At 36.5% G+C, this 13711-nt stretch overlaps 1 protein-coding gene across 3 annotated transcripts in view; it reads left to right on the forward strand.

Annotated features, from left to right (window-relative positions):
• HSDL2 (hydroxysteroid dehydrogenase like 2) overlaps positions 1-13711 on the forward strand; it is a 70791-nt gene that overhangs the window by 44482 nt on the left and 12598 nt on the right. For 2 of the 3 annotated variants that reach the window (XM_082623254.1, XM_082623256.1), the window contains one exon: positions 11385-11534. In XM_082623254.1, the coding sequence (XP_082479380.1) occupies positions 11385-11534 (150 nt within the window). The remainder of the gene's footprint in view (positions 1-11384; positions 11535-13711) is intronic. The other variant, XM_082623255.1, reaches the window with a different exon arrangement.

The raw sequence follows: 13711 nt of genomic DNA on the forward strand, positions 1-13711 counted from the left end.
TTTAAAGGTTTTATTTCTTTTCCTTGGCATTGTTTTTAGGTGTTTTGTGTTGATACTTTATTTTGAGGAAAAATGTGTCACATCAAAATACATCTGAAACCATTCTCAGAGTTTGTGCTGTGTGACTACTTTATGGGAGAAATTACCTGCAAAGGAGGTTTGGGTTTTACTTTGTTTTGTTTTTGTACTTTAGAAACAATAGCTTTCTTGAATTGGTCCAGAGTTTACATTTTAATCTTTGTGTTCTGGCATGATGCCACTAACTTACTGAAAGATGTCAGAAGAAACACTCTTCAGTGAAATCCCATGAGAAGAATTTCTCTCGTGGTTTATTTTTTTTGGATGCACTGATCCTAGTTACCCTGCCAGGGATCCAACCCACGCCCCCCACAGTGAGAGTGCAGTGTCTTAACTGCTGGACCGCTAGGGAAGACCTCTCTCATGGTTTATTAACAAGAATAGCAGTGCTTCGTCTGGGCCCTTACCTTATTTTTATATTATAGACTCTGTGAATCTCCTTAGTGACCATAGTTTCTTTAGGTGGAGGCTAGAAAGTTTAGGAAAACATTTCTTCTGTACCTTTAGGAAACCTAAGAACCTTACCACAATGCATTTCGGTGACAAACTTTATTTCTAGCTTAATCTTATCTTTTCTATCTTTATCTTTTTTTTGTCCGAATTTTTGGAGGCAATTTCAAAAAATTAAATAATAAAAAAGGCAACTCTTCTTTTGTATTATAGATAATTTGAAAAATATAGAAGGGAAAACGGTCACTCATAATCCCATCGCCTAGAGATAACTCCTTTTAAAATTTAAATTTAAAAAAATTTTAAAAATTAGATCTTTGATTTGGTTGCCACATGGATATATCAGAGTATTAAAACAAGGCTGTCAATCTTTTCCTCAAAAGGCTTCATACAGAATGGCAGAAGTTAGAGAGATTATCAAAGTCTAGAAGAGTCTATCTTCAAGATAGGCAAGTCCGAAATCCAGATTTTTGCCCAGTACCCTAAGATTGGATCTGTGTTTTAGAGGAAGATGCGTACAAACTAAGCTCATTTAAATACCAAATTTAAATAATAAGAACCACTTAACAATCACATACATTTATGTTGTTTTTCAACACATATTTATTGGGCACCTACCATACGGCAAACACTGTGCTAAGTACTTTGCATGCATTGTCTCATTTAATACTTACAGTCCTACAAGGCAGGTATCATTGTCCTCATTTTACTTTGGAGATCACAGAGCTGGCAGGTGGGCAGAGCCAGAATTTAAATTCGTATTTTTCTTATTCTAAAGTCCATATCCTTAACCAGAAAACTTAAATTAATTTCCTAACTCCTGAATACTTGAAGTATTAGCATATTTTCCCCCCAGTAATCCAATTTATTTTATAATGAGGAGTTGCCATCTCACGGACTAAATGTGGAGTTGCTGTGAGCAGCTCATTCTCTCCCTCTGGGCATAATGACATAGAGAACAGAATCATAGTCAGAAGATTGTTTCATGACCATGAACTCAGAATAAGATGGGTTAGATAAGCAGAATGTAAGATAAATGTTTACTGACATCGGGCTTTGATAGGAGTGATTTTTGTCTTTGGGATCAGAATATGTCAGGTGCATTGACTGCAATCCCTATATCCATCTCTACAGGCGGGATGCCCTCATCTTTGAGGTCAGAGTTCTCAGATTTCTTTGGCTAAAGCCTGTCTTCCCTGTACAAAAAATTAAGTGAAGAAGTGATGTTTCAGTCAACTGCAATTCTACTTGACATTTTCTGTAGATATATTAATATATTCATATAAGTAGTAGCTCAGTATTTCTGGCCTGAGATCTAACTTAACTCTTTCAGGTGATTTTTTACATCCATATCCAGATCTATTGTATGTTGATTTCACAGTGTCTCTCCCAGAGGTCAGTGTGTATCCCTCATTTCCAAAGGGGGAGGAAAATATTGACAGCCCTGTACTTTTTCTGGTATTTGTGCTTTGTGTATTTGTTTTGTATAACATATATGAAATTATTATTTTTTTCAATAAATTTATTTATTTATTTATTTATGGCTGTGTTGGGTCTTCATTGCTGTGCACAGGCTTTCTCTAGTTGCAGTGAGCGGGGGCTACTCTTTGTTGTAGTGCGCGGGCTTCTCATCGTGGTGGCTTTTCTCGTTGCAGAGTATGGACTTTAGGCACGCGGGCCCAGTAGTTGTGGTTTGCAGGCTCTAGAGCACAGGCTAAGTAGTTGTGGCGCACGGGCTTAGTTGCTCCTTGGTATATGGGATCTTCCTGGACCAGGGCTCAAACCCATGTCTCCTGCATTGGCAAGTGGATTCTTAACCACTGGGCCACCAGGGAAGCCCTCTTCATTGATTTTTCCTGCCCATTGCAACACAGGGAGTTCACTCAGTCTTTTTTTTTTTTTTCAACCTCTAGTTTATTTTTTCTTTTTTTCTGTAGTTATAGTTTTAATTGCTTCTATTCCAGTTTTTCTGGATTGCCCTCAAAAACACTTAGTCTGGCTACCCTGTCCCTTTCCCCTGTAGTTTTCACTATCTTTTATTACTATTTCCATATTTTTGTTCTTTTCTTCTGCATTCTGAGAGACCTTTTCAAGTTTGTACTCTGTATTACTGATAAGATTTTAGACACATTCATCTCTCTTCCATATTGCTCCTAATGTTTATTTTAACTCTGCTATTATACTTTTTGTTTGTCATGTTTCCCATTTCCTTTTTCATTTTATTTTATTGTTTTTTCATCTCAGCCAGTTATATATGACTTTCTGCCCTTGTTTTATATTAGTTTTCATGTGAAGGAGTTCTTGTGACATTTCTGTGACATTTCTTAATCATAGTTTTGGGAGTCAGGATGTCTCTGGTTTATGATTTTCTGGCCAGGTGGTCCATGGCTCAGGGGCCTGTTAATTCATCTTGCTCTGAGTTTGTACAGTAATGATGCAATCTACAGCAGCAGTTTTAGTACATCAATGATGTTATCAACAACAGCAGTTTTAGTCATCTGACTCTGGTTGATTAGTGTTCAATTAGCATAGGATTGAGGTCAGACTGGACAAGAAAGGCACCAAGGTCAGAGGAGACAAGAAAGAGAATAAAGTTTTGGGGCTTCCCTGGTGGCACAGTGGTTAAGAATCCGCCTGCCACCTCAATACATAAGGCAAATACTAACAGCCATAAAAGAGGAAATTGACAGTAACACATTCATAGTAGGGGACTTTAACACCCCACTTTCACCAATGGACAGATCATCCAAAATGAAAATAAATAAGGAAACACAAGCTTTAAATGATACATTAAACAAGATGGACTTAATTGATATTTATATATTTGATATTTATATTTGATATTTATATATTACATCCAAAAACAACAGAATACATATTTTTCTCAAGTGCTCATGGAACATTCTCCAGGATAGATCATATCTTGGGTCACAAATCAAGCCTTGTTAAATTTAAGAAAATTGAAATTGTATCACGTATCTTTTCCGACCACAACACTATAAGACTAGATATCAATTACAGGAAAAGATCTGTAAAAAATACAAACACATGGAGGCTAAACAATACACTACTTAATAACGAAGTGATCACTGAAGAAATCAAAGAGGAAATCAAAAAATACCTAGAAACAAATGACAATGGAGACACGACGACCCAAAACCTATGGGATGCAGCAAAAGCAGTTCTAAGAGGGAAGTTTATAGCAATACAATCATACCTTAAGAAACAGGAAGCATCTCAAATAAACAACCTAACCTTTCACCTAAAGCAATTAGAGAAAGAAGAACAAAAAAACCCCAAAGTTAGCAGAAGGAAAGAAATCATAAAGATCAGATCAGAAATAAATGAAAAAGAAATGAAGGAAACAATACCAAAGATCAATAAAGTGAAAAGCTGGTTCTTTGAGAAGATAAAGAAAATTGATAAACCATTAGCCAAACTCATCAAGGAAAAAAGGGAGAAGACTCAAATCAATAGAATTAGAAATGAAAAAGGAGAAGTAACAACTGACACTGCAGAAATACAAAAGATCATGTGAGATTACTACAAGCAACTCTATGCCAATAAAATGGACAACCTGGAAGAAATGGACAAATTCCTAGAAATGCACAACCTGCCAAGACTGAACCAGGAAGAAATAGAAAATATGAACAAACCAATCACAAGCACTGAAATTGAGACTGTGATTAAAAATCTTCCAACAAACAAAAGCCCAGGACCAGATGGCTTCACAGGTGAATTCTATCAACATTTAGAGAAGAGCTAACACCTATCCTTCTCAAACTCTTCCAAAATATAGCAGAGGGAGGAACACTCCCAAATTCATTCTATGAGGCCACCATCACCCTGATACCAAAACCAGACAAAGATGTCACAAAGAAAGAAAACTACAAACCAATATCACTGATGAACATAGATGCAAAAATCCTCAACAAAATACTAGCAAACAGAATTCAACAGCACATTAAAAGGATCATACAGCATGATCAAGTGGGGTTTATTCCAGGAATGCAAGGATTCTTCAATGTATGCAAATCAATCAACGTGATATACCATATTAACAAATTGAAGGAGAAAAACCATATGATCATCTCAATAGATGCAGAGAAAGCTTTCGACAAAATTCAACACCCATTTATGATAAAAACCTTGCAGAAAGTAGGCATAGAAGGAACTTTCCTCAACATAATAAAGGCCATATATGACAAACCCACAGCCAACATCATCCTCAATGGTGAAAAACTGAAACCATTTCCACTAAGATCAGGAACAAGACAAGGTTGCCCACTCTCACCACTCTTATTCAACGTAGTTTAGGAAGTTTTAGCCACAGCAGTCAGAGAGGAAAAAGAAATAAAAGGAATGCAAATCTGAAAAGAAGAAGTAAAGCTGTCACTGTTTGCAGATGACATGATACTATACATAGAGAATCCCAAAGATGCTACCAGAAAACTAGTAGAGCTAATCAATGAATTTGGTAAAGTAGCAGGATACAAAATTAATGCACAGAGATCTCTGGCATTCCTATACACTAATGATGAAAAATCTGAAAGTGAAATTAAGAAAACACTCCCATTTACCATTGCAACAAAAAGAATAAAATATCTAGGAATAAACCTACCTAAGGAGACAAAAGACCTGTATGCAGAAAATTATAAGACACTGATGAAAGAAATTAAAGATGACACAGATAGATGGAGAGATATATCATGTTCTTGGATTGGAAGAATCAACATTGTGAAAATGACTCTACTACCCAAAGCAATCTACAGATTGAATGCAATCCCTATCAAACGACCACTGGCATTTTTCACAGAACTAGAACAAAAAATTTCACAATTTGTATGGAAACACAAAAGACCCCGAGTAGCCAAAGCAATCTTGAGAACGAACAATGGAGCTGGAGGAATCAGGCTCCCTGACTTCAGACTATACTACAAAGCTACAGTAATCAAGACAGTATGGTACTGGCACAAAAACAAATATAGACCAATGGAACAGGATAGAAAGCCCAGAGATAAACCCACGCACATATGGTCACCTTATCTTTGATAAAGGAGGCAAGAATATACAGTGGAGAAAAGACAGCCTCTTCAATAAGTGGTGCTGGGAAAACTGGACAGGTACATGTAAAAGTATGAGATTAGAACACTCCCTAACACCATACACAAAAATAAGCTCAAAATGGATTAAAGACGTAAATGTAAGGCCAGAAACTATCAAACTCTTAGAGGAAAACAGAGGCAGAACACTCTATGACATAAATCACAGCAAGATCCTTTTGGACCCACCTCCTAGAGAAATGGAAATAAAAACAAAAATAAACAAATGGGACCTAATGAAACTTAAAAGCTTCTGCACAGCAAAGGAAACCATAAACAAGACCAAAAGACCACCCTCAGAATGGGAGAAAATATTTGCAAATGAAGCAGCGGACAAAGGATTAATCTCCAAAATTTACAAGCAGCTCATGCAGCTCAATAACAAAAAAACAACCCAATCCAAAAATGGGCAGAAGACCTAAATAGACATTTCTCCAAAGAAGATATACAGATTGCCAACAAACATATGAAAGAATGCTCAACATCATTAATCGTTAGAGAAATGCAAATCAAAATTACAGTCAGGTATCATCTCACACCAGTCAGAATGGCTATCATCAAAAAATCTAGAAACAATAAATGCTGGAGAGGGTGTGGAGAAAAGGGAACACTCTTGCACTGCTGGTGGGAATGTAAATTGATACAACCACTTTGGAGAACAGTATGGAGGTTCCTTAAAAAACTACAAATAGAACTACCATACGACTCAGCAATCCCACTACTGGGCATATATCCTGAGAAAACCATAATTCAAAAAGAGTCATGTACCAAAATGTTCATTGCAGCTCTATTTACAATAGCCCGGAGATGGAAACAACCTAAGTGTCCATCATCGGATGAATGGATAAAGAAGATGTGGCACATATATACAATGGAATATTACTCAGCCATAAAAAGAAACGAAATTGAGTTATTTGTAGTGAGGTGGATGGACCTAGAGTCTGTCCTACAGAGTGAAGTAAGTCAGAAAGAGAAAAACAAATACCGTATGCTAACACATATATATGGGATCTAAGAAAAAAGAAGAAAGAAAGAAGCTCATGAAAAACCTAGGGGTAAGACGGGAATAAAGACACAGACCTACTAGAGAATGGACTTGAGGATGTGGGGAGCGGGAAGGGTAGGTTGTGACAGAGTGAGAGAGTGGCATGGACATATATATACTACCAAACGTAGAATAGATAGCTAGTGGGAAGCAGCCACATAGCACAGGGAGATAAGCTCGGTGCTTTGTGACCACCTAGAGGGGTGGGATAGGGAGGGTGGGAGGGAGGGAGACGCAGAGGGAAGAGATATGGGAACGTGTATATGTATAACTGATTCACTTTGTGATAAAGCAGAAACTAACACACCATTTTAAAGCAAATATACTCCAATAAAGATGTTAAAAAGAAAAAATAGAATCCGCATGCCAATGCAGGGGACACAGGTTCGTGCCCTAGTCCAGGAAGATCCCACATGCCGAGGAGCACCTAAGCCCATGCGCCACAACTACTGAGCCTACGCTCTAGAGCCCACGAGCCATAACTACTGAGCCCATGTGCTGCAACTACTGAAGCCCGCGTGCCTAGAGCCCGTGCTCTTCAACAAGGGAAGCCTCTGCAATGAGAAGCCCCTGCACTGCAACGAAGAGTAGCCCCTGCTCACCGCAACTAGAGAAAAGCCAGCGCACAGCAACAAAGACCCAACGACATAGCCAAAAATAAAATAAATTAATTAAAATAAAAAAAGAAAGTACTGCTTGACTGAGAAAGACAAATATCATTTTTTAAAAAGGGAATAAAGTTTTGGATAGAGAGACTAATCATAAACCTGGTAAACTTGTTTTAGGGGAACTTGGTTTCATTTTGTTTCTCAAAAGTTTCCGTATTTGTTGTGTGCTGAATGTACCTTTCAAATATATTACTGGTTTGTTTTTTGTCTCCTAACGTTTTATTCTCTTGTGCAGAGTCATCATGCTCTGTCTAAATATTTCAGGTGATAAATGATGCAGTTTATCTCTTGGCAAGTGTCTTTCAAGGCTACACTGTAGTTTTTGCTGCCATCTCCTTGGCGTCTCAGATGATAAAGATGATATATTGATTAATAGACAAATCACCTGAAGTAGGAGTTCCAGCAGTTATTATATGACAAACTTAGTTCTGTCTGGTATTATACCTACTAAAACCAAATACATTCCTATACATTTCCTGCCTCCAGAAACTTGAAGGAAGCCTGTGTCTTTGCTTTCCTCACTTTTAGCAGCCTCTGCTTGGTCCAGTTGTCCTGGGTTTAGGTCTTGGTTCTCTGCTTAGCCTTTATGTTGGCTATATAAAATTACATAGTTAGACAAAGAGGAAAATGTAGAGGAAGCATTACCCAGTCAGACTGCCTGGGTTGGAATTCCTGCTGTGCCACATACTGCCATGTAACCTTAGGTATGTCACTGAGTATTCCAGTTGCCATTTTAAAACCTCGCTCCTTTTTACTTTAATCTTGAATTGTGTTTATTTTATTAAACATATTGAAATGCTTTCTTAAACAAGACACGTTATAAATAAGAAGGGGGAAACTAACTTTTTATATTTATTTTATATCTGGTCACCTTCATTAGTTTTTGTCTTGTTTTAGACTTCTAATAGTTTCTAATAGAGAGACAGTTACTGAAAGCATAGACTTTGGGATAAGACAGATCTGGGTACAAGTCCTGTCCCTGTCACTTATATCTGTGACCTTGGACAAGTCACTTCAGCTCTCTGAAACAGTTTTCTCAGCTCTCACTTTCCTTATGTGAGTATCATGAGGATTAAGTATAATAGATAGTGCATCATATTGTGAAGTTTATATAGTAAGTCCCCTATAAATGTTAGTTGATGTAATTATCATTAATTATCTTGAATTTCCTAAATGCCCGAACTTACTGTCTACCTATAATAATAGTATCTTACAGGATTATTTCTGGCATATATCTTAATATACTGACTCGAACTTCCAGGAGAATTCAGAAATATTTATTGAAACTATTTCTTTTAGGTATCCTTATTTTATTCTTAATTTTAATGGGAAAATCTTTAGATTTTACCCATAAGTAAGGTATTAGATGTTGATTAAGATTTTTTATCAGTTATTTAGATTAATGTCTACATTTTTATTATATATTTTCTATATTTTATTTTTTGTTATATTTTGAGTATGGCAGTCAATTGGGTAACTTCCTTTTTCTATGTTCTTTTCCTTGAAGGTTTGACATATCTCACCTACTAAGTTATTTGAGTCTTTTCTGAAGTTGTTTCTTTGAAAATGTTTTTATTTTGTCATTCAATTATTGGCTTTTTCTAAAATAAAAAAAAACAGAACTGTCCATTTGAAGCTTTAAAATTTATTTAAGGGTTGACATGTAGTATTCATTTATAATTAAAAATTTTTCATATTTATTTTATCCCTTTTCTCTTTTTAAAGTTTTTTTTCTCCTTTTTTCTATGATTAAATTTTCCAGAAAGTTGCCCAATTTTACTGTATCTTATTGTTTTTCCTCAAAAGAACCAGATTTTAAATTTTATTTCATTTTTCATTCTACTGCTTTTCTCTTTACTGATTCATTATTTCTTTTTATAACAGCTTTGAGGTATAATTTACATATACCAAAAATTCACCATTTTAAAGTATGTAGTTAAGTGATTTTTAGTATATTCACAAAATTCTGCAACCATTTGATTCATTACTTTAAAATTTTTTGCTTTATTTTTTTCTCTTTTCTGCTCTCTTTGAGGTCGCACGTTTTTGTTCCTTTTCTTGCTTGTTAGGCTACTATTCATTTTTATTCCTTTAAAAATAATAAAATAATTTTGACTGTGCATTTACTCCCTTAATGTAACTTTGGCCACATCCAATAGATTTTGTAATGTAATTTAATCAATTTTGATACCATTTTAAATTAATTTGTATAGAAAAGCTTAGTACAGAAAAGCATAAAGAAAATTTTTGAAATCACATGTAACCCACCATCCAAGTATAAATACTGTCTGTATTTTGGCTTATTTCTTTCCAGTCTCTTTTATTTTTTGAAAATATAACTTAAAATTCATATCCACAAATATATACTTTACCTGATTGGATCATATTATATTTAATTGTATATACTTCATTTTACTTAACATTATATTGTGAACATTATCCAGGTCTTCAAAAACAAATTTTTGAAATTGGCAACTTAGTATTGTATCACATGAATGTAATATTTATTTTAGTGGTTTGTAATTGTTTCATTTTATAAATGTTACAGGATTTTCTTATAGTGGATCACTGAAAGTGGATAATCAGGCAGTGGGAGGGTTCCTGATACATACTATGAAACTTCCTTCCAGAATTATAAATATTGGCATTATATGAGTATCTCCCTCACTACACTGTCAGCATTAAATATTGAAATACATATCTGAATTTTTAAACTGGCTTCAAAATACCATAATAATAATATATTCTTTGCTCCATTGGATCTTAAGTATTTCATCTTTAATATCTGCTGAACTTTGTGAGAAGGATTTTACTGTTTATTTGTATCTGGAAACATCATAATGGAAGGTAGTTTATATTCAATAAATTTAGGATACTTTTGAATTGGTTATGTTGTACCCTGGAGTATCTTTATGCTGTCAGTTAGATTTTATTTAATAGCCTTTGGTGAGTTATATTGGACAAGATGGTGGGGTATAATTTGAGCTGGGAGATAGATGGAGAGTTAATCTTCAGCCTAGAGTACAGATTGTCCTTTGAGTTAGTTTAGATAACAAATTATTCTCTACTGTTTCTGGGGGCAGCCAAACTGCCCACAAATAATTCCAGGAGGATAAATAAAGACACAGAGGTTGGTATTGGGGGACAGCTTCATGCTATGGGATTCGAACAGTCCTATGCACTGCAGATCTCCCCTGGCTCATCATATGCTGAATGGTTATGGCCAATGGTTTAAGTGAATACAAAATTTAAAATGTGGCAACCTCTATTCCCCTGACCTTGCGTTTCTAGGTAGTGGGGCCTTCATGAGACTAATACATGGTTTGGCCTACCTCTTCATCTAGTGGGAGGAACCAATCTGATTAAGATTGGGAGAAGAAATGAGTTTGTGTGGTTTAGACCCTTTTGAGCCTTCTTTCTTTCAGAGTAGACTATCCTCAGTTTTCACATGATCTTTACTTACAGAGGCATTTCCATTCCTTGATGGGAGGAGGCAGGTTCAATCCAGGGATGAAAAGACTAGGTGAATATGTTTAATTTAGAGGTAAAGTTATTGAGAAGTTCACTTGGCTGTTGATTCAAGCTACAGTCGCCAATTCATCTCCACTCATTTACACAGTTGATATTCTGATCTCCATCTTTCTGACTCCACAGACTTCTTTTCTCATTTGGTTTTGGAACTCAGGGACGATGATAAAGGAGTGATTAATTGTTACCATTAAAACTCTAATAGGTTGTTTAAATCTGTTTATTATAAACACTGTATAAATTAGTGGGTTTTTTAAAAAGCTAATCTGAGAGGTAGTCTTTTACTTGAAGATTATAAACCATTTCCATTTATAACCATAACTGACATGTTTGGGTGTTATTCCATCAGTTTGATTTATGCTTGTATGCTTTAAGATGCCACTGAATGTATTTAAGGTCATTTTGGTTAAATGGGTCTAATTGGTAGCAAGTCTGTTTGCTAATTAATTAATTTTGTATGTGACCTTACATTGCCTAGGCTTTAAAGGTACTTATATCAATAACATTTTATAGGTGCTCTTCCAGAATTGAAAGAAGAGGAGGCGCAGCCACCACGAAAACCACGTTCTGGAGCTGTGGAAGGAACATTTAGAATTGTTAAGGACTCTCTCAGTGATGATATTGTTAAAGCCACTCAAGCAATCTATCAGTTTGAACTCTCAGGTAAGGGTTACTTCTGGTAATCTGGAACTTTTATGAAACAAAGTAGGATATTTCCCTTGGAAGTATATCAGCCTCCAGTAGTAATAACCTGGAATAGTTGGCTATATCCAGACCCTTACCCGAGAATGTAGACATTTAAGAATAGCAAATAACTACTGATCTGTATTTTTGTGTTCTTTTCTTTTTGGTTTTTGTCCATCTATTAAGTTTCTGATTTGTGGTTACCATGGAGTTCATATATGTTGACCCATAATTATACCTATTTGTTTTAAACTGCTATTTCCACATATAAGTGATAGACCTGTTTTCTACTTGTTTTTTTAGTTCTTCTCTGTTCTACTGATTTGTATTTTTAAGTTAATATCAGTGCATATGGACATATGTAAAATAAAATTTCCTTACAGGTACTTCCAGTGTTAAATAACTCCTTAGTGTATGTAATTAAGAGAAAATCCTATTTAGAAGGATATATGGATCATGACAGGTAGTATAATACAGTCATTTATCAACCATGCGCACCTTGCCTGTTTTTTGGGTTTTTTTGGCTGCACCACGGGCTTATGGTATCTTACTTCCCTGACAAGGGATTGAACCGGGGCCCACAGCAGTGAAAGGGCCGAGTCCTAAGCACTGGACTGCCAGGGAACTCCCTTGCCATTTTTTTACCTTTGAGATTATTCAGGTCAGTCTGAATGCAGTCAGATTTTAAAATCTCTCAGTATTTTTCTTCTCAACATAGTATTAATGCATGTTGACAAGAGTTTTAAGAATTAGCTACCACAGTCCCATTGTACTCAAACTTTGACATTATCAGTTCTTTTATCCTTTGTCACCTCTATTTTATCTTAATCCATCTGTATCTTCCTGTTTTTACTTCCTTTTCTTAGAACCCATGGTCCATTGCTGCAATCACTCTTTTACCTGTATCCTAAACTTCCTGACCTGTTGCTTATGTCACCAGCTGTCATAATCCTAGTCCTGGATGATCAAACTCTCTGGCTGCTCCACACTTGCATCCAGGCTGCTAAGTCTTGCTGGAGAAATGGCAGGGGGTGGGGGGTGGAATCACACCACCCAGTGAATCTGTACCAGTAAAAATTCATCACTGCTCCTCTCCAATGTCAGAATTCTGTGTTTCTGTGGTCAGCTTATTGCCTCATTTTCCACAGTGACTCTTTTAAACCTCTCAGTGTTCCTCAAGTCTCCCATCTCTCCCTTCACCACTTCCCTGCCAGTTTCAGCAGATAAAGTGACCTCCTCTTTCACAGAGATAAGGGAAGCCTACAGACAGGAATTGCTTCACCTTCCTGCCATCTGATAGCAAACTGTTGTAGGCATTGACCTCTCTTCCTCCTCTCCCAACAGGCAGAGTTCAATTCCACATCCATGCATCCTAAGCTTTAATGTCCATACTGATCACCGCTGGGCATGCTAAAAATGCAGAATCTGATTCAGTAGGTTTGCGGTAGGGTCTGAAGTTTGCATTTCTGATGTGATGACAGTACTGCAGTTCATGGATCACATTTTGAGTAGCAAAGTTCTAGATCCCATTTCCTCCGGCCTCCTCAGGAAATGTGTGCTGTCTCTTCCACCTGTTCATCCTGAAGCCTCCTTCCCAGTGGTTTTTTAACATTCCCAAAGTCTATTCTATCTTTAAAAATAACCCAACAATAACAACCTTCCCAATCACACCCCCACCCCCCATCTTTCTTCTCCCTTTCAGAGCCAAACTTATTTTCATCTACAGTTCACTCTGTTCTGGTGTCATTTATCTCCATTCCACTGAATTTGCTCTCACCAAGGTCCTCGGTGGCTTCTGTGTCACCAGTGGGCATTTGTCATTCTTACCTTGTCGCCACTCTGCAGCATTTGATGCTGTTGACCTCTCTTTCCTTCTGGAAATGCTCCATTGCTTTTTTCTGTGTCTGTAATCATGTCTTGTCAGTCTCCTGTGCTAGATGCTTCTCCATCCTTTCCTTAAACGTTGATATTCTTCAGGTCACTGTCTTAGCACTCTTTATTCTCTACAGACTTTGTCTAGGAAAACCCCAACCCCTCACATAGCTTTAGTGACCATAGGGGCTGGTTCTTTATGTATCTATCTTCCTAGCCCGGTCAGACTTCATTTGACATTTTCATTTGGCTGTCACAAAGGTACCTCAATCTGAAAATGTCCG

Source organism: Mesoplodon mirus (genome assembly GCF_964341445.2).
Source record: "Mesoplodon mirus genome assembly, chromosome: 1".
NCBI lineage: Eukaryota > Metazoa > Chordata > Mammalia > Artiodactyla > Ziphiidae > Mesoplodon > Mesoplodon mirus.